The sequence below is a fragment of the Balaenoptera physalus genome (genome assembly GCF_965194825.1).
Source record: "Balaenoptera physalus genome assembly, chromosome: 15".
Taxonomy (NCBI): Eukaryota; Metazoa; Chordata; class Mammalia; order Artiodactyla; family Balaenopteridae; genus Balaenoptera; species Balaenoptera physalus.
This window is the reverse complement of record NC_138894.1, coordinates 2,249,693-2,275,976: the sequence shown is the minus strand read 5'-3', so window position 1 is coordinate 2,275,976 and position 26,284 is coordinate 2,249,693. Positions and strand designations below refer to the sequence as shown.

General features: G+C 52.8%; 1 protein-coding gene across 15 annotated transcripts in view; it reads left to right on the top strand.

Annotated features, from left to right (window-relative positions):
* Positions 1-26,284, top strand: part of LIMS1 (LIM zinc finger domain containing 1) — a 104,541-nt gene that overhangs the window by 68,826 nt on the left and 9,431 nt on the right. For 7 of the 15 annotated variants that reach the window (XM_082426520.1, XM_082426521.1, XM_082426509.1 and 4 more), the window contains 3 exons: positions 18,390-18,549; positions 25,306-25,372; positions 26,016-26,136. In XM_082426520.1, coding sequence (XP_082282646.1) covers positions 18,390-18,549; positions 25,306-25,372; positions 26,016-26,136 — 348 coding nt within the window. Of the gene's footprint in view, positions 1-14,733; positions 15,049-18,389; positions 18,550-25,234; positions 25,373-26,015; positions 26,137-26,284 lie in introns of those variants that run through there. The other 8 variants (XM_082426510.1, XM_082426515.1, XM_082426508.1 and 5 more) reach the window with 3 other exon arrangements.

Sequence of the window (26,284 nt, the reverse complement as noted above, 5' to 3'; positions counted from 1 at the left end):
GTCAGGTTATGGGTTTTCTGAATTAGGCGTTTGTGGTTCAGTCTGCATTTGCTAAGGTCCTGCCACGTGCCAGGGATGTGAGGCTGGTTGAAACATTCATTATCTGCTAACATAGAAGTTCTTGTGTGTGGACAACAGACAACAGCGAGATACTTAAAGACCCTGCATCGCTGGAGGGAGGCCCATAGCACTGCAGGAGCAAGTGCGTTAATCCTCTATTGTGAGAAACAGATTACCCAGCACTTAGCGGCAGTGGGAGTTGGCAGACTTTCTGTAAAGGGCCGTATAATAAATGTTTCAGGCTTTTGTAGGCCTCTGTCAGTGTCACAACTGCTCGGCCTGCGGTTGTAGTGTGAACACGGGCCGTGGAACATGTGAGTGAATGTGTTGCTGAACTTAATAAAAGCAGCCGGGGGGCCAGATCTGACCTGTGGGCACGGATTTGCTGATGGCAGGCCTGTAATCACCGTCGTTGGTTATCTCCGGGTTGCTGTGGGTCAGGAATCCGGGTTCAGCTCAGGCCAGCGCCTCTGGCTGAGGGTCTCTGAGTCAGGGCTGCCTCTTCTCGAGGCTGGAATGGGGTGAGTGGCCCCAGAGCGTTTTGTAGCCTAATTCCAGAAATGAGTGCCGACCACCTCTACTGAATTGTCTTCATCAGGAGCCCTTCAGCGAGTCCAGCCCACACCGGGGAGGGAGCCGTTACACACAGGTGCGAATACTGTCAAAGGCAAAATACTCATGACGCCTGGTAGAGAACAGGAAGGACCACCAGGATGGATGTAGGGACCCCCGCAGTGGGGCAGAGAGACGGGGCTCAACTCCGAATCCACCAAGGAAAACGGGGGATTCACAGCGAAGGAGCAGGCGGGGGTCAGCGGATGGAAAGATACTGAGAGGGAACAGCCGGGTGGAGGGATTCTGGCTAAACCGACCTCCCAGGATTCCTGCTGAAGACAGGCCAGGACATCAGACGTCGCCTGGGGGCGGGGTGGAGGCTGAGGAACCGGTCGGGTACAGAGGGCCATCTGATCTGCAGGTAGGGGATTCTGGCCAGGCTGACAGCAGGATTCCTGCGAAACTGGACACTCAGGAGTCAGGGCCTCGTCAGAAGGCTCCGCAGGGAGTCTTTGGGGGTGCCTGGAGGTGGCCGCCCCAGGGCTGCCGCAGGGGGTCCCGGAGGAGAGGCAGTGGATGCAGTGCAGGGAGATGAGACCCACGTGCCCACCAGCTGTGCTGTCAAGTCAGCCTGGGCTCCTCTTGGTCCGGAGTCTGTGGCTCTGCCTCCGTCGTCGTCACGGTGCCTTGGCCTCCCGGGCGCATCATTTCCTTCCGTCCTGCTCCTCTCGTCCCCGACTTCTAGCTCCATTTATTACTTCACAGCCGGGCGTAGGTAAACACTTGCTGAATGAAAGCAAAGGAGACACAGGAAAGAAGCGGACGTCTGCAGACAGGACGCTGCAAAGTCGCAGCCGTTCTCCCACGTCCGTGGTTGACCCCTCCTTCGCCCGGTTGGTGCGGGGGTGCTGGGGCTCGCGGCCGCCCCGCCCACGTGCCCTCATGCGCCCGGGAGCCCCTGTCACCATCCCCGCCAGGCGGGCGGGCGTCCCGGCTCTGCTGAAGTGCAAGCCGTCTGAGGGCACAGAGGTGCGGGGACCAGGTTTTCCATCACGGTGGCTTCTTGCTAATACACACTCAGTACAGGGTCGCTGAGTTGCAGGAATAAATGAAGGTCCTGGTACCTTGCTGTCGGCTTCGTGGTTCCTCGTGTCCCCCTGACAGCAGCACGGCGCTGCAGGGCCCATCACACGTCCTGATGCAGGGCCACCCCGTCGAGTGGCTTCCCCGCTGTGACAGCAGCCTCGATCCGCGAGGCCGTCCAGACCTCTGGCCCCAACACCCTCTGCCCTGGCCAGTCTGCCAGCCTCCTTGGGCCATTTAGTGCCCTACACACCTCATGGCCACCTTCCCGGGCCAGTTATTCCCTGGACCGATTCCCAGTTCACGTAACTCCTAGACTCTGATTGCTGGGTGAACAAGTGATATAAGACAGATTTCTGTCCTTACAGCCTCACCTTCTTCCTGGTTACCGCTGGGCAGTCTTCTTCTTTTATTGATTTTTCTATCACCCTCGTTATTGTAACTATTTGAAACCTCCCCCATCATTGGTTTTCTTCACCTCACCTGCTTTCCTGAAATCACCGAAGCTCAATGGTGTAAGATTTCTCTCTCTGTCCCCCTCGTATTTGTGCAGATGAACTTCACGTGGGGACACGTTCAGGTTTGCAGGGATGTTACGCAGCCGGTGCGCGGTTCTTCTCTTGCGTCGGTGTAACTGCTTCCGGCATCCCTGGGGGTCACCCCCGCCCCCCGCCCCCGTGGGTCTTGCCCGGCCCCACAAGGGCCCTCCTCCCCAAGCCTCTTTGACCTTTCCCCCTGCCCTCGGTGATAGACGGTCCCAGGAACGCTGTGACTTTGGTCTCTTCTTGCCGAGCCCTCGCAGCCCAGAGTTTGACCCCCCGTCACTGGCCCACGTCACCTCATCAGTCTTGGTTCTGGTGGGGGGCAGTGACAGTAGCAGGCTCTGGCTGGCTGAGGCAGGAAAGAATTTTACTGGAAAGAGTTCAGGTTGCTCACAGAATTGACAGAAATGCGCAGATGGAAGAGCCGGGCTCAGGGGTGGGGGGCGGGAGGCTGGAAGACCCCCCGGCAGGCACCCTGGCCGAGGTCCCGGAGCTGGACCGAAGCGTCCCGGCTGGAGCTCGGTGCTGCCGCCTAAGCTGCTTCTGTCCCTAAAGACGCCTCATCGGCGGTGAGGTGCTGGAGCCAGGGTCTTGGGCCTGCGGGACCAGGAGAGAGCCCCAGGGGCTCAGGGTCCATGGTTCTGGACAGTCTGCTCCTGGACGGGCGGGGTCCGACCTCAGGGCGCAGGATGAAGGGAAGGGTGGTCAGGCTGCGGCAAAGCCTGTGGCCTCCTCCTCAGCTGTGAGGACGTCCGGGGAACGCGGGCGGTCCAGAGAAACCGAGTCAGGCTGAGGAGGAGCTTCCAGAGCTGTGCATGGGCCCAGGTGCATGAGCCCAGGTAGGTGCGTGAGCCCGGATGCAGCCTCGGGGCTCAGGACCAGTGCTCAGGCATCCAAGTCCATGGGGAACGTCAGACGGGGGAGGGAAGGTAGCCTGGCTCATTCAGGACTCCGTGAGTAAGCAGTTCACCTCGGCACCATCTACACCTGCACAGCGAGTGTACAGACTGCCTTCTGGATGAGGAAACGTGGACGTCGCCCCCTGAGCCTTCATGCCGTTGTCTTCCGGCCTGTGCCCAGGTGGTGACCGCCCAGGTGATGCCCCGTCCCCGCCCCACTCCGTGCTGAAGGTGCTCAGCCATCCGTCTGACTTCAGTGTTTTTACCATGACGGCAACGTAAGGTGTGGATTTTGTCCTTGAGAGCTGTTCTTGTTTTTCTGTCCTGTCACTTTTGCCAGCATCTTACCCTTAGTAATTGATTTGGTGGGTTTTTTTTTTTTTTTAAAGTTCACCCCAGAAATTTTTTTTTAATTTATTTATTTATTTATTTATTTTTGGCTGTGTTGGGTCTCCGTTTCTGTGTGAGGGCTTTCTCTAGTTGCGGCAAGCGGGGTACACTCTTTATCGCGGTGCGCGGGCCTCTCACTGTCGCGGCCTCTCTTGTTGTGGAGCACAGGCTCCAGACGTGCAGGCTCAGTAGCTGTGGCTCACAGGCCCAGCTGCTCCCTGGTGTGTGGGATCTTCCCAGACCAGGGCTCGAACCCGTGTCCCCTGCATTGGCAGGCAGATTCTCAACCACTGCGCCACCAGGGAAGCCCCAATTTGGTGGGTTTTTAAAATTTATCCTTTGAATACAGAATTCTCTTCTGAATCTGAAAGGAGAAAACGGTCCCGTGAAATAATCCTGGTCCTTTGTCTCCGTGGTTTAGAGCATTCCCATCCGTGGCGCGCTCTTGATAGAACTAAGTCCATGTGTGGTGCAGCCTCGCAGACTCATCGCTGGAGGGCCAGCCGCTCTTACTCTTACTCCGTCCACGTGGTTCTCTTCGTTTGTTTGCACTATTCTCAGCATCCGTCTTTTGATGGACTTTCTTAGTAGACTGAGCTCTTTGAAAACTCGATTATTTTGTTCTTTCTCTTTTCCCAGCTTAGTCATGTGACCTGGGCCAGGCTAGTTCTGATGGCAAATTTGCTTTCCTTTATGCCATGATGAGAGATTGTTCTGGTTTGTGCTTTGCCGTGCTTGGTGTGGACCCAGGATGGGGCAGGTGCACGTGGCCTCCTGCACGGAAACCCTCCCACCCCCCATCAGCTCCATTTACGAGAGAACTGGAGCCCTGCAGTCAGGAAGGCTTAAGGTTGCTTTTATATCATTTAAGTAATTAAATGTGAAAGACGCAGCGCAGGCGCTGCCCTGAGCTCCAGAGCTTCCCCTGCACAGACCTGTCCTTCCACACCTTCCTGGGAAGTTTATGGCTGAGGCGGGAGGGAGGGGGGCAGGACAGACACGGCGCAGGATGGGAGAGGACGGCACGGGAGGGGCAGAGGGACCGCTCCTCGGGGCACGGGTGGGAGCTGACCTGGACTCCCAGCGATTTCATCACGTGACCCGCCACCCTGCCCAGTTTCACGTGTAGGTGTGGATGTTTCCAGCTGCTGAGTGAGCCCCGTGCCTGTTACTGGATCCAGGCCCTGGGGTCTGAGCATGACCTCGTGCCTCGATCTGGGTCCAATCAGGAGGGGAGACCCACACAGAGATTAGAAGGAGGAAGGTTCGCTGCAACGATGAAGTTCCTAACTCTAACGGGCTTGGGAAGAGGGGCTGCAGCAGGGATCCCACAGGGCGCAGGGCTGGGGGCCCAGGGCCGGGAAGAAGGGGCAGGATCTGAGCCCGCAGAGGGAGCCGGGAGCCGGCTGGTGGGATGTCCGCCTGGCCCAGCGCCCGGACCGGGTCGGAGCAGAGACCCGAGTGATGCTGTTGAGCCGGCGGGCCTGCCTGAGGTCCGGTCGGGTCGGGCGTGACCACCGCTCCTCCAGACACGCAGACCCCCTCCCCCTGAGAAAAGCCAGGGGACTGGCCGAGAGCCTTCTCCCTCAGCCTGCGGAACGGCCTTCAGAAACCCAGATCACCCGGTGCGGGGAGGGGTGCCGGGCGGACCAGAAGAGGGGGACACGCGGGACACACGTGGGCCCACGGAGAGACGCGGGCCGGTGCCGGACACCACTGTTCGGGCCCCTCACGTCCTCCGACGGTCCCGCGGGGGCATCTAAGGCTCGGCAGCTGAAACATCTAAGGCTCCGGCCTTGCTGTGCACACCTCGTGAAATTTGAAGTGAGTGAAAGAAAAGAAAGCTTTTTAAAGTTATCAAAAAAACACGGATTTTGCAGTTCCCCCACTTTATCTTGTCCGATATTTTTCAAATGTTGCTTAATGTGCTAAAACATACATGAAAACATGTTCTTTGTTTAAAAGAAAAGCAGTGAGACATGTAGATTAAAATTTGAAAGGGTTGTTTTCACTTGAATGAAATGTTTCTTTCTGTCCTTTGTCCTGAAATTCTCAGGGTTTTTTTTCCTTGAGGAGGGCCGACCTCACAATTAGCTCCATCACGGTCACAAGATAGCTGGGCTGGCTTCCTCCCCCGAAGGCCTGCTGAAGGTCAGCTTTCAGGGAGCCGTCCCGGCTGAGTCAGAACTAAAATAAGGACCTAACGGAGAGCCAGAAAGCAAGTGGCGCCGGTGGCCCCCATGGCCGTGGAAGGGCTCGTGGACACACTGCAGGGATTTCCTCGTAAACCGGACTTTCTCTGAAGTCCACACTCTTGCTAAAAATGCTGGCCTTTTGTATTTGAAATACGAGACCCTCTCAAGTTTGTCTGTTTTGGTCAGGACACGATAGATCCCGTAAAAAGGATGTTTCAGGGTGAGACGGTGTGTTTGTGGATCACAGTATGAGTGCCAGGGAGAAGTGACCCGAGAGTGGAGGGCTGCTCCAGGGGCGTTTTCCCACGGAGACGGCTAAACACGCAGAGAAAACGGCCCAGCCTGTAAGAGGAATTCTGAGCATGTTCTTCAAGCTGACCGAACCCTGCTTGTTTGAGTGACCGTGGGGACCCAGTGGGAGGGAACCTGGGAGCCCAGTTCCAGATTCCAGCCGTGATGACAGTTCGGGGGGTGGGGGCAGTTTCTTTACTGAGGGGATGAAACCAGGCTGAGGTGGTGAGTGAGACCCTTAGATGGAGTCATCCAGTCCCGGGGGAGGGCGGCAGTCTGCCCACCAGCTGGCCCATCCCGTCCCCTGCGACTGCACACGGGGCTGGTCCAGCTGTTGGGAGATGGGGGAGCGTGACGGGGCCGGTGGCGGAGTGTCTCCGTGCGGCGCCGGTCCCTCTCCAGGGTGGAGCAGGGTTAGATCTTCCCAGATCCCGCGGCTCCCGGGCCCGCAGGTCAGCACAGGCGGAATGTCAGAGGAGCTTCACAGGAGGATCTGAGCGCTGGGCGGGCCTCAGAGGGCCGGAAGCTCCGGGAAAGCTCGGCAGAAAAGGGCCTGGAGTGTCCCTGTCCGCTTGAGTGGTGCCCTCAGTGCTGGGAACATTTGATCGTCACCAGTAAAGGCGATTGTAAACAACCACGTGGCAACAGCCCTCTCGAGTGTGCGTGCATTTTGACAAGAAAAGGGATTGGGTGTTATCAGGCTGTCTCCACACACGGAGGTCTGGGGACGTCCCTCTGGCTTATACACGAGTTAACTCAGATTTTACGCCTGTTTGTGGCCTATCAGGCATACGCCGTACACTTGCTTTAATTAGTAAAGAAAAGTGCACACTGACAGAAGTCAAGTCCTTCTTCATATAAAGATACAAAGACTTCCCCAGACCTCTGTGTGTGGCAGGAATGTGGTGAGTCTTCTCTGCCTTTTGTACACTTTCTGTAACAAGCTACACCGTGTGTGGGCCGACGGGGTCGGGGAGTCTAGCTCACCCCACAAAGCCGTGCAGTCGGGCCCTGCTGTCCCGGTGCCCCATGTCCCTGCACGCGGGGCTGCCCGCTGCACACATCATTCGCCAGTTTTCTGCTATTAAAGATTTTGCCTTTTGCTCCTGTTGATGGAAGTAATCAATAAACAATCTAGAACAGGAATAGAAAGGAGTTTGGGGCGTTTTTCTGAGCCAAACTGGGAGGACTCTAGCCCGGAAGACAGCCTCTCAGGTAACTCTGAGGAACTGCTCTGGAGAAGCAGGGTTTTCAGCACAATTTTTTTTTTAATTTTATTTATTTATTTATGGCTGCGTTGTGTCTTCGTTTCTTTGCGGGGGCTTTCTCCAGTTGCGGCAAGTGGGGGCCACTCTTCATCGCGGTGCGCGGGCCTCTCACCATCGCGGCCTCTCTTGTTGCGGAGCACAGGCTCCAGACGCGCAGGCTCAGTAGTTGTGGCTCACGGGCCTAGTTGCTCCGCGGCATGTGGGATCTTCCCAGACCAGGGCTCGAACCCGTGTCCCCTGCATCGGCAGGCAGATTCTCAACCACTACGCCACCAGGGAAGCCCCAGCACAGTTTTATATTTCATCAGAACAAAGAACATTAAACAAGCCAGGGATGCATTCCTTCAAGGTTTAAAAACAACAGACCAGCACGTACGCAGTGAGTCAGCGTGGCCTTGGCACCTGGGGAGGGAGGCTTATCATCCAGGGAGGGCCAGCGCTGGCGTCCCGGGAAGGGGGGCAGTTCATCTTTGTATTAACAAGGACGCTCTTTACTTCTGGTCACTGCGCACTTTTCTTTAATAACGAAAGCAGACGTACGGCGTTTGCTTCATAGGCCACACACGGGCATAAAGTTTGAGTTAACTTGTGTATAAGCCAGAGTGACTTCCCCAGACCTCCATGTGTGAAGTCGCCTTCCACGCTTCCCCGTCCCCCTGCTGCCCGGGCTGGGCCTGCACAGCAGGTGACAGGTGTGCAGCTCCCTCATTTCCACTGGGTTGGAGGAGGCGTGACGCCGAGTCTCTTCTCTCTGGCCCCTCATGGTGGATGCTTTCCTTCTCTGCAGCCAGGAGCTGGGAACAGTTTAACGGATGGGGCAGGCGTCCTGGTAGCAGCAGTGCCCTGTCTCTCCCGTCTGTTGGACGGAACGGGGCATTTGTGCAGGACGGGGGTATGAGAAGGACCTTTCCAGCACCGCTATCTTTACTGCATGTCACGATTGTTTTGTTTTAATAGGAGAGGAAAATCAGAGTAGGTTTTCCATTTGAGTGAAATAGAGAAACAGTGAAAATAGCTGGTTTGCCATCCCCACACTCCGCACGCCCCGGGTTCCTGTGGATAGAGGTTGGAGAAGCTCCTCCCAGGCGCTGGGGTCACATCCACACAGCGACTCTGCCTGTGTGACAGGGGCAGCATTAACAGCACGTTTCCTATGTCAGGGCCCGCTTTTTACAGGCAATCGGTCAACATGTTCAGCCACGTAGATGAGGACCTACTGTAGAGCACAGGAAGCTCTACTCAGTACTTTGTAATGACCTATATGGGAAAAGAATCTAAAAAACAGTGGATCTATGTATATGTATAACTGATTCACTTTGCTGTACCCCTGAAACTAACACAACGTTGTAAATCAGCGATACTCCAATAAAAATTTTTTTTAAAACGTAGATGAAATATTTGATAGCGGTGCGTGTAATTCAGTTGTTGCTATTTGAGGGAATTTGAATTTAAAAGGTACCAGTTATTAAAAAGTTGCGTTTTTGACTTTGCCAACCATGCTCAGGCTTACACTCAGTGTTTGAGCTGGTGGAAATAGCTGCCCTTTCTTGGTCTGTCGCCTCTGAGCAGGTTATTTGTCTTGGGCAGGGTGTTTCCTCAGGGGCGGAATTTGTTCTGGCTGAAATCATGACGTTAGCTGGGTCGATGGACTTGAACCCTTCTGTGCAGGACACGGGAGTGGTCAGCTCAACAGCAGACGTGCTGCGTGTGGTTTGGCATCTAACACGCAGTCAAGCACACTCAGCCAGGGTCCCAGGTCCTACCTGCTCTGGTCTGAGTGTTTGTGCACCCCCTCAATTCATGTACAGAAGTCCTAACGCGCGATGTGGTGTTAAGAGGTGATGAGGTCGGGGGGCGGGGTGAAGGTCTCGTGAACGGACGCACAGAGCCCCTGCCCCTGCGCTGTGTGTGGGCTCAGCGAGGAGGTGCCGGCCAGGACCCAGGGGAACGGGAGAGTCCTCACCGCACACGGCCACGCTGGTGCCTTGGTCTCGGGCTTCCAGCCACCAGGACCGTGAGACATGAATTTCTGTTGTGTATAAGCCACCTGGTCGGTGGTGTTTGGTTACAGTGGCCCTAAAGGACTGAGCCACTGCCCAGCATACAACAAGTCTCTCCACTCTGGATGGACGTCTGGGGTCCAGGCCTGTCCTGGGGGATCCCCCAGAGATCCAGGTCAGCCTTGGTGAGGAGGAGGCCTGAGCCGGTGATGGAAACTCTCGGGAAGAACCTTTGGGAACCCAGGACCCAGGAAACCACCTTACAGGCCCACTGTTCAGAAAAAAATGGCTTTGGGATGTTTTATACAACAGCTTCGCACCTGCTTCAAGGGCTGTTTTGCTGCGCTGCATGGGCTGCAGTGATTTCAGTCAAGGGAGTTCAGATAAATGTTTTTCTCATGGTTACAACCACAGTCTAAAAGGATTGTTTGCATTTCTAAGAGTGACATTATTAAGTGCCAAAAATGGGTTAAAAGTAACAAAATGCCTGGCTATGAAAATTGAGCAATGGTGTTTACTTGGCCTCAGATTACCCCCTGCCTTCTTGGAGAAATTACACGCGTGTTTGAGCTCCACTCCGCATGGCTGGATGGGGACGTGCGGGACCAGCCGACTGTCCTGTGCAACCCTTTGGGCGTGTGGTGCCCTGACCAGTGGATGCCGCGTAGTCACGGGTCTGCCCTCGGCTCCAGGGCCCGGGGAGAGACGCACTTGTCACCTGCATGAGCGGTGGAGGGAACACGTGCATCCCCAGGCAGCTCCTGTCACACGTGGACGTGCCTGTGTGCTGAGCGGGTGCCTCTTACGTACCGGTTAGGTCTGTAGAATCGTGAGCGCGTAGCAGAAGTTCCGTGTGTTCAGATGTGACACGTGTGAGGTAAGGAAGTTACTCGAGCAGTTACTTTTTAAGAAGCTGAGACCCCAACAGTAGGGCTGCCGAGGCCAGGCGTCCACCCGCCCCCCCGCCCCGGGATGCCCTTGGGGCCGAGGCGACCATCCGTCCGCTCCTCCCCATCAGCCGGCGGCCCTGCAGCCTCGCCTCTCGCTCCTGTGTTGTTTGAGCATGAGGGGCGCATGGAAGGCACAGGGACCCCTCTGCCCTGAGAGCTTCTCTGCGAGAACCTGCTCCTGGGACGAGGCCGGCAGGGGGAGATGTGTGATGAAGGGCCGCGGCTCTTCCGTCTCCTCCCTTCAAACCTCAGCCTGCCCCTCGACCCAGCTCCCAGTTAGGCTACACCTCGGTGATAAAAAAATGAAAGGAGGAGAGAATGAGATGCGGCAGAAGTGTAAGACGGAGCCTCATCTACCCCTCCGCATCTGCCGCGGTGCCCTTGTGCTGATGGGCAGAGGGCACCTGGGGCTTGGACTACTGTGGCAGGTCGGTGTCTCTGGGGCAACTGTGCGCCCTCGTCAGCGCGGTTCCAGCTGGAGGGAGAGGAAACCGGGAAAAAGGAGGGTCTCCTCCTGCTTCGCCTTCGCACAGTGTTCCCGAAACAGCAGAGCTTCAAGAGCGGAGGGACTCTGTACGAAGTTTCCAGCACAGTCTGGAAAGAAGGACCTCGTGGAGGGTGTGGAACAGTTAGTAGCTGGTGGGGAGGAGGGTCGGGGCGCGTTTCCTGTCCAGGCACAGCCTCTGGCGGCTCCGTCCGTGGAGAGATTGCCGAGCTTGGCTGCATTCAGGGCGCCGGGGAAACAAAACACACAACAGACCGGATTTGCCCTGATCGCAACCTCAACTCTTGGCCTTGGTGATCAGAATCAAGTCATTCTTTAGTGAGCGCTTTAGTCCGTCAAAGGCACAGTTGAGATTAGTAGGACAAACACAAAGTAAATAGTAAGACACCTTACTGTTCATGCTGTACATCTCTGTAGCGTTTGAGTTTTTTCCCAAATAACATGTATTACTCTTTTTCCCTTCTGTCAGTACGATTATCTGGTGGAGTGACATTTCTGACTTCTTCTTTGTACTTACCTGCGTATATGTGAACTTAATACATATACATAATAAAATTGGGACTACACACCTATTAGAACAGCTAAAATAAATAATGATAACACCAAATGCTGGCGAGGATGTGGAGGAATTGAATCTCTCATGCTTTGCTGGTGGGCATGTACAGTGGTACAACCACTCTAGAAAACAGCTTGGCGGTTTCTTAAAAAACTAAACGTACCCTTCTCATACAACTCAGTAATCTCGCCCTGGAACATTTATCCCAGAGAAATTAAACCTTATATTCACCCAGAAACTTACCCACAGCTGGATTCACAACAGCCCCAAACCGGAAGCTACTGAAGTGTCCTCCAGTGGGTGATGGTTAAACAAGCTGTGGTGTGTGCACACCACAGAATACTACTCAGCAGTGAAAAGAACAGGCAATCCACATATGTGACAACTTGGTGGGTCTCACGGGCATTTGCTGAGTGAAAAAGGCCAGTCTCAGACGGTCACAGGCTGCGTGATTCCCTCTATGCAGCTGTCTTAGTCAGCTCGGCTGCTGTAACAAAAATGCCATAGCTGCATGGCTTAAGGAAGGGTTTGTTTCTCAAGGTTCTGGGGCCTGGGAAACTCAAGATCAAGGCTCCAGCGGATGCTGTCTGCTGGGGGCCCACGTCCTGGCTGGTGGGCGGCTGTCTCTGGCTGTCTTCTCGCCTGGGTGTCTCTGACCCCATCCTGGGGGATTAACGCCCCTCCCTCATGACCTCATTCGACCCTGGTGACACCCCACAGGGCCATCTCCAGATCCCATTGCCTTGGGATTAGGCTGTCAGTATGAATTCTGGGGACACAGACATTCAGTCCACAGCAAAAACATTCTCTAAATTATAGTTACATGGATGGAAAACAGACTAGGGTGTTGCTGGAGGGTGGGTGTGACCATCAGAGGGGACGTGAGAGAGGTCTTTGTGGGGATGGAAAAGCTCCAGGTCTGGATGGGGGTGGCGGTTACACGAATCTACAAGGTGTGACAAGGTGACACAGAAGTGTACACACATCGCGCTGGCGTCAGAGTCCTGGTTTTTTTTTTTTTTTAATGCGGAGCAACTGATCTGATGGATCATTGGTTCTTTTTTTTTTTTTTTTTTTTTTTATTTATTTATTTATGACTGTGTTGGGTCTTCGTTTCCGTGCGAGGGCTTTCTCTAGTTGTGGCAAGTGGGGGCCACTCTTCATCATGGTGCGCGGGCCTCTCACTATCATGGCCTCTCTTGTTGCGGAGCACAGGCTCCAGACGCGCAAGCTCAGTAATTGTGGCTCACGGGCCCAGTTGCTCCGTGGCATGTGGGATCTTCCCAGACCAGGGCTCGAACCCGTGTCCTCTGCATTGGCAGGCAGATTCTCAACCACTGCGCCACCAGGGAAGCCCAGAGTCCTGGTTTTGATTGTACATAAGATGTAGTGATTGGGAAGCTGTGTGAAGGGTACAAAGGTCTTCTCTGTACAATCTTTGTAACTTCCTGTGACTATAATTATGTCAAAATAAAAAGTTTAAAATGTGATTGCAGGTCCTTCACATTATCTTTAGTTCCTTGCTGGATGAGAGACTTCATCGCGTCGTGTGTTCGGGAACCATCAGCTTCTCCGCAGTCCTGCTTTCCTGTCTAGTAGAGATGGGACTAGTCGTTATGGAGGGAATGGGATAATTGGCTACGTTTTTAGATGTGCCAACAGCAGCTGATTTTCATGGTTTTCCAGACCAGGTAGACAGATGATTAGCCCCTTTCACTCACCAACAAGTACCTGTCACGCATCTTTGTGTCTGTGTGTGTCAGTGTATCTGTGAGTGTCTGTGTGTCAGTGTGTGTCTGTGTGTCTATGTGTGTCAGTGTGTCTGTGTCAGTGTGTGTCTGAGTGTGTGTGTCAGTGTGTGTGTGCGTGTTTATGTGTGTGTGTCAGTGTGTGTCTGAGTGTGTGTCAGTGTGTCTGTGTCTGTGTGTCAGTGTGTGTGTCTGTGTGTCTCTCCACACCAGCTGTCTCCTTCCCTCTCTATTCCACATGGTCACTGTAAACAAAAATGTTTTAACCCCGAGGCTGTTTCTTTCCTGTGTGAAGATGGCGAGCCTCTTGCTCCATCCCCTGCAGGCCCTGGGCCGGGGCCATTCTCACCTGTACCCTGAGATCCTTAGGGTCCAGAGTGGGGAGAGCGTGTCCCCTTTTCGGCCTCTAGCCCGTTTTGTATGCACCACCCAGCCCTCCTGGATAACCTGTTTTGCTCCCCAGTGACCACGTGTAACCGTTCTCCCCCGGAGAGTTAGCATCTCGTCTCTGGCATCAGACCACCTGGCTTTAAATCTCGGCTCCACCACCTACTTCCTGGTCATCCAGCCTCTTCGTGCCCCGGTTTCCCCACCTGTACCTCCTGGGGACACGGCAGTGAGCACCTAGGAACGCTGTTTACAGTTCTGGCCGTCATGCTGCGGACGTCTCAGACGCGTTTTGTCTGTTTGCTGATGATTTCATGGCCCTTCTGTCTCTCGTGTGACCTGCTCTGTCAGTCAGTGTGCCTTTCACCTGCTCCCTAGGTTTTCTTTTTTTCTTTTTGATTGATTAAAACACTAAATTTTTTTTTTTTAAAAACCCACTAAATATAATTTCAGCATCTTATATAACCATGTAGGTTTACATTTTTTTTTAATTTTTAAATTATTTTCTTGACGTTTTAAACTTGAAGTATAGTTGTACAATATTGTTTAAGTTACAGGTGTACAATCTAGTGAGTCACCATTTTTAAAGGTTATGCTCCATTTATAGTTATTAGAAGATACTGGCTGTATTCCCTGTGCTGTGCAGTGTAGCCTTGTAGCTTATTTGCTTTATACGTAGCAGTCTGTGTCTCTTAGCACCCCCCCGCCCCTGCCTCCCCCTCCCCCCTTCCTCTCCCCCCTGGAAACCACTCTTCTGTTCTCTGCATCTGTGAGTCTGCTTCCTTTTTGTTGTGTTCGCTAGTCTGCTGTATTTGTTAGATTCCCACCTGCTCGCCTTGGCCTGGCGGGAGGCACAGGGCTGCCGAGAGGTCGGTTTGCAGAGACCGGGCCCCTTTCACCGCCCCAGGGCGCCGTGTCCTCATCGCTTTGCGGCTGACCCTGGTGCGCTGGAGCCGACAGTGGCGTGGAAGGAGCACAGCGAGCCCGCAGCGCATCCTTTATCCTTTATCTTTTATCCGTGACAAAGGCCCAGAAGGACGGGCTGCCTTGGTTACAGGCTCAGCTGGGGCCAAACGGAAGGAGGTGTAACTGGACGCCGGCTCTTCCCCTGCCAAGCCTGGGACTGAGCTGTCACTTCGCCAGCGTCACGGAGCAGGGTTCATGCCTGCAGCCCCCGCACATCTGTTCCATCCTCCCGAGGGCGGCCGGGCCGCCGCACAGCCGGTCCCGTGTGCGCGGGGGAAAGTTCCTGGAGCTTCCAGACCCTCAGCGAATCCACGCCGTCTCGGGCACAACTGCCTTGCCCGGAGCTCTTAATGTGAAGGGGCCGGCGCGACCCTGGAGCCGCTGACGTGTGGGAGCGGGGAGGGGAGTGACCGGGACGCCGCCTGGGTGTCGTGCCTCCGTCCGGGTCCCTCTGGTCCCCCGTTCCGCTCCGCGATGGCGCTCCCGGGCCCGCGCCCCGCTGCCATCCCGGAGGGCGAGGAGGTCCCCCCGGCGGCCTGTAACGGGGAACACCGGGTGCCCTGTGGCCAGGATGAGAGGGCCGTGTCCAGGCTACAGCGCAGGCACAGCGACGTCAGGGTCTACAAGGAGTTTTGTGACTTCTACATCAAATTGTGAGTGCCCCTCCCAGCCCTCTCCTGCGGCTCGAGTTCCCTGCCTTGGGCTTTGACATCACCCCACCTTCAGTGGGGCCTCCCGGGGTGGAGGGGGCGTCCAGCTCTGCCTTCAGTGGCTGCCCGTGCAGCCCTGAGGTCTCCCTGTTGGAAGCTGGGAGTGCCTGGGGCCTCCAAGGAGTCATTAGCCAGAAGGAGCGTTTAACGGGCCTGATTCTCTGTTTCCACCCATCCGTTCCCTGCGCTTTTGCAACAGATGTTGCTTCTCTTCACAACTCCTGAGGAGCTCTGTTTAAGACTAATTGGGCAATTATAATTACACTGTAACCAAAACACTTGGTAAACTGTCAAGAGGCTTTTAGGGTTTACATTTCTGCACTTTAACGCTGGAGGTTTTGTTTCGCATGCTTTGATAAACGAGGCACTTGAACAAGGGGAAGCTCGAGGTTTTCTGTGTGCAGCTGATGTGTGGAAGCAGGTCGGCCAAAGCAATTCTGACCGGACAGTTACAAAGGCTTTTCTGTTCCCCGAGGTGTATGTTTCCTGACAGAAAGGAAAAGGAAAAGGAAATCCTTTTCTGAAAAATTAGCCTATTAATTATAACTAACCAAGTGACAGCTCTATCATCCCTGACTTTTAATAAGTAGCTTCTATCATCTGTGTTAACTGTGACAGTCGCTGTGGAAAGAATGTGTGTGTCAGTTTCCCATCCAGGGGATGCTGGCCAATTGGGGACACTGTGCCTGCAGGGTCGGGGGTGTATGGGAACTCTCTGTATCTTCCACTCAGTTTTGCTGTAAACCTAAAACTGCTCTAAAAACAGCCTATTAAAAAAAAAAATACACGGTGCCAGAGGGTCAGAGACAAGAGAGGAAGGGAAATAATGTAAACAGTTGAGTAGGTGGGTGAGACTATTGGTTGGTTGTTTTCCTGGAAGATTCCTCTAATGTTCTGTTTCTTTTCTTTTCCTGCTTGTTATTAAAATGAGTACTTCTTCAAAAATACATATTACTTTATCTCTAAAGCTACTTTATTTTTCCTGTGTGTGGGGAAAACTTGTTTGTATAATGTGTCTATCTGTTTTCTAACTATTTGAGTATTTGAACTTGAATGTAAACGGTCTATAGTGTAATGAGTATAAATAGGTCAATGATAAATATTTTGATCTTGGGACCCGTTTACATTCTTAAAACAATATTGAGGTCTCCAGATAGCTTTTGTTTTATCAGCATTTACTGTATTAGAAAATAAAACTGAGAAAAATTTTAAGTATTTATTAGTTCATTTAAAATAACAATAAGCTCATCACACATTAATAATATTAATACATATTAATATTAATTAAGTTTTTATGAAAAATGTTTCCAAAATGAGAAAACTTGGGGGGAAGAGTGGCATTGTATTACATTTTTGCAAATCTCATTAATGTCTGTCTTGATAAAACTGTTTCACCTGCATTCATCCTTCTGCAATATGTTGTTGTTTCACATGATGTTTATAAAGAAAATGTGGCCTCCCACAGAGATGTGGGAAAAGGGAGGACATTTCCACCCCGAGAGGGTCACTGATCTAGGAAATCATGAGTCAGGATGTTCCAGGATTTCTTCTTTTGTAGCTCTCTTGGGGTTCTACTAAAATCATTGAGAATTTGGTGACTCTTTTGAGAAAGTTTTAAAGTAATAATAATGCTTCATATTTGAGTAGCATCTTCTGGTTTCCAAAGTGGTTTTATATACTTTTTCTTATTTCATCCTCAAAATGGTCCTAGGCCCATGGGGGCAGCTGTGGGCTGAGCACACCTCGTCGAGGGACACCTGTGGATGCTGGCCCCCCCCTTTGGAGAAGGGGGGCAACAAGCCTTTCCAGAGCTTTGATAAAACTACCACCGTTCGTCTGGCTTATGGCAAAGCCAGGTGACGAAGGGAGTTGATGGGTTTTTCTCCCTGATCCACAGTAATTTTGCAGTGACAAAGTAGAAAATTCAATTTGGTATGAGACTCAGGTCAGGTTTGCCACAAGCAGTGAGGCTGCCTCCCTTCCTTCCTTTTCTGGTGGTGTTTGAATTGCGTTTTGCTTGGGGTGGGGTTGTGAACATGGCACTTCTGGTGGAGTGTGAATACCCCAGGGCAGGATACTGCTGGGTGAGAGCTTTGGGGGAAGAGGGCGGGGTTGTCTTCCGCTGGGGTAGGCGGGGGTGAAGCATGCGCCGTGCCAACCTTGCTAAGGAAGCAGCGAGATGTAGGCTGAGATGTAGGCTGTGACGGGACGGGGCAGCCCATCTGCCTGCGGGAGGGACCCCCGCCCACCTGCCGCTTGGGGGGCTGGGAAGGTTCGGAGGATGTCGGCGATGACTTCCCCAGCTGGGCTGACTGGGTGTCTGGGTGGAGAGAAGCTGCCCCGGGGCCGGCCACAGAGCAGAGCGTGTGCTCTGAGTGGGGTCTGGATATCTGAAAATAAACTTGCAAACCACGAAGCTGGCTGGGCCAGTGCCTGCTCTGCCTGGGGACCTTCCCACCTGGAGGCCGTTCCTTTATGTGAGATTCAGAGTAAGCAGTGGTCTGGTCACGGGCTTGATTGGATGCTTTTCCTCCAGGCTGCACAGGGTTGGGTGGGACGTGGGCCTTTACTGGAAACACCCGCGTGTGCTGGGGTCCAGGGGGACCCCGGCCCGGACTCACCAGCCGGGGTCTTGTAGCGGTTCCTCTCGAGCATTTGACGTGACACCGTCATCTGGTTGTGACTCGTGGGCGGGGGACCTGGATTCTGGGCCTGTGTCTCCTGGGAACTGGACAGCTTTGCAAGGTTGGGCTCGTTCGTCCCTGAACCTGCACTTCACCATCTGTAAAATGATCTTCAGAGTGGAAGATTCTGTGCTTTTAAGATACATTTTGTAATATTAGTGTTCAACATTTGTCTTCCCAATTGGATTATAGGGCTAAGGCGTTTGGCGGGTTGTAGAGCTACTGAAGCTGCTTTCCGCAGGCCCTCACGGCGGGTGTGAGGGGGCCTGCGTCTGGCCGGGCCTTCAGCGTGTCCTGACCCACGTGGGGGGGACTTAATGAGGCCGCTTGTCAGGCTGTCGGCTCAGCCCTTGAGGCGGCTCTCGGTGCCCCCTGCGTCCCTGCCTCCTGGAAGGTGGTGTGGGTGCGCTCGTGGGCATTTGGCAGGAGGTGCAGGAATGTCGGCGAACCAGAGGGTCTGCACCCCGGACGCTGGGTGGGGTTGAGACCTTGGGTCGCAAGCGGGAAACGGGCTTTATGGACAAGATACGATTGCTGTGGCCTCAGACTGAGCTCCTGGGAAGGGCCGCGTCCGTGACCTGTGTCCCTTGTGTGTTGCAGCAACATGGCCAACGCCCTGGCCAACGCCAGCTGTGAGCGCTGCCGGGGCGGCTTCGCGCCCGCCGAGAAGATCGTCAACAGCAACGGCGAGCTGTACCACGAGCAGTGCTTCGTGTGTGCCCAATGCTTCCAGCAGTTCCCCGAGGGCCTCTTCTACGAGGTGGGTGCCGGCGGGCAGCAGCCACAGGCGGTGCGCGAGGGTGGGGGTGGCCCTGGGCGGTGACGCTGGCGGGTCCCGGGGGCTCGCCCGCCCGCCCTGCGGGTGCCCCCCGCCCCGCCCCAGCACAGCCCGCTTCCTCTGGCCCCACGACTCCCAGCACCTGTGTCCTAAAGGGGCTCTTGTTTGGGGGGGAAGGGGGCACCCCCTCCGTATCCAGCTCTTCTCTGTGTCTCCTCTTCTTCCCCAACACTTGTTCTCCCTGATCCTGTGGTGTCACCACGTGGCCCGCGCTCGCGTGTGTTCATTCTGACCAGTCCTGGAACCCCCTTCTCACATCTACTTTGGGGGGGCTGGTCTAGGGATGACCCCGAGCTGTGAGCGAGGACGACAGTGTGTGTGTGTGTGTGTGTGTGTGTGCGTGCGTGCACGCATGCGCGCGTGTGATCACCTCCTTACGCATTTGCACGTGTCTCTCTATGTGATAATACATATACGTAGAGTTATGTGATACCCAGAGATGGCCACTGTTTGATTTCTCCTTCTCCTTCTACCACGCAGATTTTAAACTTTTCTGTTTTATAGGCCATTCCTGAGGAAGGAACGGTGGTTTTTAAAGGTCATTAGTAAGTCAGTTGTTGGCCAACTCGACAGCATTTTCCCATAGAAACAGTGCCCCTGGGAGGGAAGCACCCGGCCAGCCTGCGGCGCAGCGTGTCGGGACACAACTCAGGGAACACCATGTTATTCACTCAAACGCATTTTTCCAGCTCCTGCTGTGTCCCAGAAACACACGTTCCCTACGACAGAAACCCGTGCAATTGGAACGAGAATCTCTCTTTCCGTGAAGGGCGATGGCTTTCGGGCTGGGAACGGCAGGGGACAGTTTGGGGGGCTGAGCGGAAGAGGGGACCCAGTGACCCACAGCCGGAGGGTGGGGCTGCCCTGGGTGCCGAGGAGGGTGAGGGGAGCAGGAGGAGAGGGGGTGGGGCGGGGCCTGAGGTCTCACGAGGCTCTCCGGCCCCTGAGCCGGAGCAGGGCGGTCAGACCCAGAACATGTTTACGGGGCTCCAGGGAGCCTGCCCCCGAGCAGACACTGGTCTCCACACCCGGGAAAGCCTTTTCTCCCCTGAGGCCCAGAGAGGCGGAAATGCCCTTGCTGACAGCAGAATAGTGGCATAAATGGGATTAGAACCTAGTGTGGTCCTTGAGTATCCGATATGGTGTTCTTTCCCTGACGTACTCTTTTCAAATCTAAGATCTTTTTATTGAAGTGAGTAATTATGACAAAGGGCTCAGGAGAGAGAGTCCAGGGGAGCAAGGGAGAAGAAAGGCAGGCTCTGTTTTCCAGACATTTTTCTTATTTCCACGGCCCGCCGTTCCCTCTCTGTCGCCTTCTCTTTCCCATGCTGTGCGTCTGCCGGCCACATCGTGCAGCAGGACCGGGTGATGAGCGCGAAGCAGGCGGCACGCGCAGTGCCCGTCGGTTAGCCGGCCCCGGACACGCTCCAAGCAGGGTCCCCGTCCTCGCACTGCTGGCCCTCTGTGCTGGATGGCGCTTTGCTGTGGGGCGTCCCGTGTGTCATAGGGTGTTAGAAACGCCCCTAGTCTCTCCCCTTACATACCCAGTTGTGACAACTGGAAGTACCTACACGCATTGCCGGCTGTCCCCTGGGGAGCACAGCCACCCTCGGCCGAGACCCGCTGCACTAACACCTCTTCCCGTTGGTAATGAACTCCCCCGTGCTGGCAGCAGGTTGGTTCTCAATGGCTCGTTCCCCAGGCCGTGTACGCAGAGCCCTTCACAGAGCAAGACCTCCTCGTGGTCCGTCTCTAAGACTCTGACTGCAGTCAGAGTGGATTCCTGTGCCATAAAATGTACTTAGAAAGTATTTCTAGAAAGAACTCACTTAAGAAAGACCCTGAAGAAAGCATACCCCTTCTTGTGTAAATTGGCACAGGGAGGTAAGTACAGGCAGACTCAGATGGTGTGGGTTTGGGTGCAGACCTCCCAACAAAGCGAGTATTGCAATAAAGCGAGTCGCACGAATTTTTTGGTTTCCCAAAACATAGAAAAGTTATATTTACACTATATGTAGTCTATTAAGTTACAGTAGCATAATGGCTAAAAAACAACATACACACCTTAATTAAAAATAATGCTGTTGGGGGCTTCCCTGGTGGCACAGTGGTTGAGAGTCTGCCCGCCAATGCAGGGGACATGGGTTCGGGCCCTGGTCTGGGAGGATCCCGCATGCCATGGAGCGGCTGGGCCCGTGAGCCACAACTACTGAGCCTGCGCGTCTGGAGCCTGTGCTCCGCAGCGGGGGGTGGGGGGGGGCGTGATAGTGAGAGGCCCACGCAACACAATGAAGAGCGGCCCCCGCTCGCCGCAACTAGAGAAAGCCCTTGCGCAGAAACGAAAGACCCAACGCAGCCAAAAATAAATAATAAATAAATAATTAATTAAAAAAAATAATAATGCTGTTGGAAAAATGGTGCCAACAGGCTCGCGGGAAGCAGGGTTGCCACAAACCTTCAGTGTGTAGAAAACACGCTATCTGCGAAATGAATGCAATAAAGTGAGATGTGCTTGTACGCATCCTTGGGCAGCTCATCACTCAGCTGTAACGAAAACATCGTCGTCATTTACCAGAAGCCAAGACACACTTTCTGTGTAGTAACTAGAACCGCTCCCCACACTGAAATTCAGTTTTCTCTTTTTGAAGATTCTACTTCTACATTTTAATTTTAAATAACTTTTAATTACTGATGATTATGAAAGTTATCCATCTTTTTTTTTTTAATATAAATTTATTTATTTATTTTTGGCTGCGTTGGGTCTTCGTTGCTGCGCGCGGGCTTTCTCTAGTTGCAGCGAGCTGGGGCTGCTCTTCGTTGTGGTGCGCGGGCTTCTCATTGCGGTGGCTTCTCTTCTTGTGGAGCATGGGCTCTAGGCGCATGGGCTTCAGTAGTTGTGGCTCGAGGGCTCTAGAGCGCAGGCTCAGTAGTTGTGGCGCACAGGCTTAGTTGCTCCGCGGCATGTGGGATCTTCCCGGACCAGGGCTTGAACCCGTGTCCCCTGCATTGGCAGGCGGATTCTCAACCACTGCGCCACCAAGGAAGTCCCTGAAAGTTATCCATCTTTTAACTTTATCCATATCGGAAGACAGTGATCAAGTAAGAATAAAACACTGCGTGTGATTCGTGATCCTTACTTTGGTGTTGCGGTTAAATCTTGAGAGAGAAGCCTGTCTTCATGGGCTGTCAGTTTTGCCCATCATTCTCCAATAACGTGGAGAAGTGTTTGTAAAACGGCCAAGTCACAGGCGGTTGATTAAATGCCATTTCCAGGGGGAAACACCCATTTGGCCCCCAGGCCCTGACACTGTGTGTGGCCATGACACCACTTCCTAAATCTCATTTTGTGACATCAGGGATTTCCTCCAGAAGGATTATCTTAATTTTTCCCCAAAGGAAATGGTTTGTGAAATAAAGGGGAACCAACAGTTCCAGAGTGACGTGATTCCAGAAAAGTTACCGACAGGATGGAGCGGGGGAGGCCAGGCAGCCTGCCCAGCTCGGCTCAGGACACCTCACCTTTCTCTCTCCTTAGTGTGAATTCCCCCAATATGACCCCCGCACCCCCATCACAAACGCATAACAGGAAAGACCCATTTGTGGTGAGTGATTTGGTGGGAAGACTTTACAAAGAGGTTACTTCCCTCGTTTCCTCTAATATGGAAGGAATCGTGATTCCTCAGGAAGCTGGACCCTGGGGGCAAGGCTGGTGGGCAGGAAACCTGGGAAGACTTCTCACATCTGTATGTGGCTGGAGGTGAGACCATCAGCACAGTTTCAAATTCTGAGCTTTCTTTAAAGCGGCAGGATTCTTCTTTCCCCCCAAAGAGAATCTTCACGGAACTCCAAACCAAACTTAGAACCATTAAAAGCAGGGCTGTTCTTGGCTAGCGTCCCCTCCCCATCCTGGCGGGTCCCAGGCTTCTTTGGCATTTTGTTAAACACTGCGAATTTGGAGCATTAGTTTTTCTTATTCTACAGGCTTGTTCTATGATAAACCAGTTCTGGGTTGTACCTAGAAAGACAGTATTCATGGAAGTTTGATTCTTCCAACTTGATGCGTTCTGACTTTTCTTCATTTCACACCCTAGAGTTTTACCTTGGATCAGCCTCCGGCCTTTCTCCTGCGCTCAGAAATCGAGCCACAGTATGTCTGATCATTTCTACATGCTTAGAAAAGAGGCAGCTCGTTCTAGCAAAAGAAGCTCGCCCTTTGCTGAAGTCTTCATTTGGGGGAGCACACCCCGGGCATGCAGGGGGGTTGCCATAGGGATGGCTTCAAGGGCCCATTTCTGGACCCTCAGATTCTGGTCTCAGGGCCTGTTCATCCTAAAATCGATTTGCCTGATGATATTTTTGTATTCACGATAGCGCTTAGTCCTCGCCCTTGACGAAAGGAAGGGATCTGAAATCTTACTCTGACGAATTGCTCTAGGACCCCCATCAGAAGAGATTTTTGGGGGGTCCCTAAACCCACAGGGCTACCCACCTTTCCCGGCCTTATGTATTCTCTTGCTAAGGATGCAGCCCAGCTGAGGAATCGTATTGGGTGTTCTGTATGCAGATAGATGGCAGGTTTGGGAATGTGGGGAGTCGTCGTGACAACTGTCTTTTAGGACTTTGCCCTAATCTCGTCCCCTAATTTCAAAAGGACTCATCGTTTTAAGACAGAGAGAGGCGTGGAGAGAGGCTGCGGAAGGGCGGGCGCGGTGGGAGCCGAGCAGAGCAGGCGTGACGCTCACCGGGCCCCGAGCGGGTCACGGTCCAGCCGGGCTGCGTCCACGGCAGCGTCCTTAAGCCCCACCGTGTCCTGCCCACCTGAATCACAGCTTTAAAGACTTATTCCAGCCACAATCGGCCCTAAGCTTTTCAGTCTTCTACTAACAAATACAACATATATGCCAACTGCTGGCCTCCTTTTGCTTTGTTTTTTTAAGCAATATGTGTCTTTCTCTGTTCATTAAATGCAGAGTCATTGCTGATCATTTATTTTTCTCCTTACATTTGATTTTAATGGGTCTCAAAAGTCTGTGACAGATCTTTGGTCAAGTTATTTCCATCGAAAATACTGATTTTAAAAACTGATAAATTAAAACTGCCACTCGCGTGCGCAGTGGCACTCTGCTTCCGAAGGCTTTACGACGCCTTGTTACCATTACCCAGCCTTTCACTAGTAAACTTAAGTGGCAAATTGAGACAGTTTGAGTCTCCTTCCTCCACTGAACAAGACAGGGTGGCAGATAAAAAGTTGATCATTTCTAACCACAGTCATTTCTGCATTTTTATATTATGTTTCTTTAAAAAATTACTGCTAAAAGCTCAATATCAGATTTCTATGAATGTACACAGTATACACTCAGTAAAGGAACATATCTCACTTATAAATAACTTCTGCTTTGGGCTACACGTTACAATGCATTGTGACGGAATATTGAGTAATAGTGTATTGAGTTAATATCTTCTGTTTGTAACTTTAAAAAATAGACTCATTAAATGTATCAGAGCTCATTCATTTGAGTTTAAAAATGAAGTAAGACTTTTTCTGGCACAAGATAAATCTGCTTTGCCCGGAATGCCAGTTAAGCTGTAGGGGATATGGTTAATAAATTGAATGAGCTAAATCTGCAGCTAATTTCCATAATTGAGGAGATTGAGTTGACAACTGGAACATCATTAAGCATGGATTTTGATAATTAAACAATATGTGATTTTGACAAATAATTTGTAAGGAGCTCAGAGATTCAAAGGGACGCATTATATAATTCCCACAACTTATTTACGTGAAAAGGGTACAAGCAACCCCCAAAATAGAAAATAAATCTAGAATTAATGTTGAACCCTGAGTCTCCCAGGGGTCAGGCATCTTTATCCATGGAAGCATGAAATAATGGTGAGGGTAAAGAGTGGCCCTGCTCATCTCATTAGGGTTTGCTTCTCATGTAAATAATTAAATAGTGAATAAAATGTAACATTCGTAACATACCTATGTTTTCATCATTTGTATACCAACAATCATTGTAATGATAACTTAATCCAGAAGAAAAGGAATGTTAACCCTTAGGGCCTTATGGATTTGGAAAGTAAAACAAATTTTAAAGTTTCACAATACATTTTAATTGCAGAGAAATATGGTAGGATGATCAGTTAAAGACCTTAGTGGAAAAAGTATTGTTGTAGCATAAAACTTTTGTGGGGAAATGAAAGGAAAACAGTTCAAGGAGAGAAATGAAGGATACATTTTCCACCTATAGGAAAAGAATATTTTTTAAAACGGGTTTTGGCCCCATTTAAAAATGTTTACATTTTAAAAAAATATGCTAGCACATTTACTGTTCGTAAGTACGTATTTTCAACGTGGGGGGAGGTTTGTACGTCTGTGCACATTTTCCGGGGGGGTGTCTGTGGCTCTCGTCCGATCCCCCCGGGTGGAGCCAGTGTGGAGGAGCTCACCCTTCTCTGGGGGCGGAGGATCAGTTCTGGCCTCAGCGGGTCTTTCCTGTGCCCACACTAGGTGCCGGGAAGGTACCGAAGTGTGTCCGCCTTTACGGATCTCAGGAGGATTACAGATTCTGGGCAGAACTTTAGTCCAGAAAGCTCTTTCCTCCAGTCTCCGCAGAAAAATTCCATTCATCCCGGGATTGTTTCCTATTTACGAGCCGGCGGTACTTTCTGTTTCAGTTTGAAGGAAGGAAGTACTGTGAACATGACTTTCAGATGCTCTTTGCTCCGTGCTGTCACCAGTGTGGTAAGTTTCACTGCGGAAAGCAGGGTGAAAAGTAAGTCTCCTTCAGAACGACTTCATAGCACGTGCTCATAGGAAGGAAAGCGTGCAGGTGCTTTGTCAGCCCTCTTCCCATCAGTAATGTTAATGACGCTTCTCAGGGCCTGTAGGGTGAAGGTAACCCCAGGACTCACCGGACTTCTGTCCGATGCCCCCGTAGGATTCCTTTCTCCCCTGTCAGTGCAGCCCGGGCGGCCTCAGCGGGGACCTTGAGACGCGCAGGGGTGGCCTGCGTGTCACACGGCAGGAGAGACGGGGGACACCGAGTAGCATGCTGACAAGGTTGAATGAAGGAAGAAATTAAGTATGTGGTACAAGAAAACGTGCGGTGGGTTTCTGTCTTCTGTGTCCGTGACCAGAAAAAACCAAAAAGACCTTCGGGAGAGGGAGAGCCCAGTACCTCCTCTGGAAAAGCAGATTCAGAGATGTGATAGACAGCCTGAAAGTGTGGCGGCTACAGAACCCAAAACAAGGACTCAGATGACACGGAAGCACTTTTCTAGGAGCGCTTCGTGCGGGCGCCGCACACGTGGGGAAAGGGGCAGGTGTTTTGCCGGCGGCTGGGGGCGGGGACGCCGCGCTGCAGCCCGTGCGCTCCTCTCCGCAGGGGAATTCATCATCGGCCGAGTGATCAAAGCCATGAACAACAGCTGGCACCCCGAGTGTTTCCGCTGTGACCTCTGCCAGGGGGTCCTGGCAGACATCGGGTTTGTCAAGAGCGCCGGGAGGTAGGAGCAGGTCACCCTGTCACCTGTCGGGCACGGGTGGGCAGAGTGGCGCTCCGCGGTCGCGCGTGCTCCCTGGGGCCTCGGACACGGAGTTGGGGCGTGGGGCCCGGTGTCTGCGGGAGAGGCTACCGCAGGGAGTTTCTCAGCC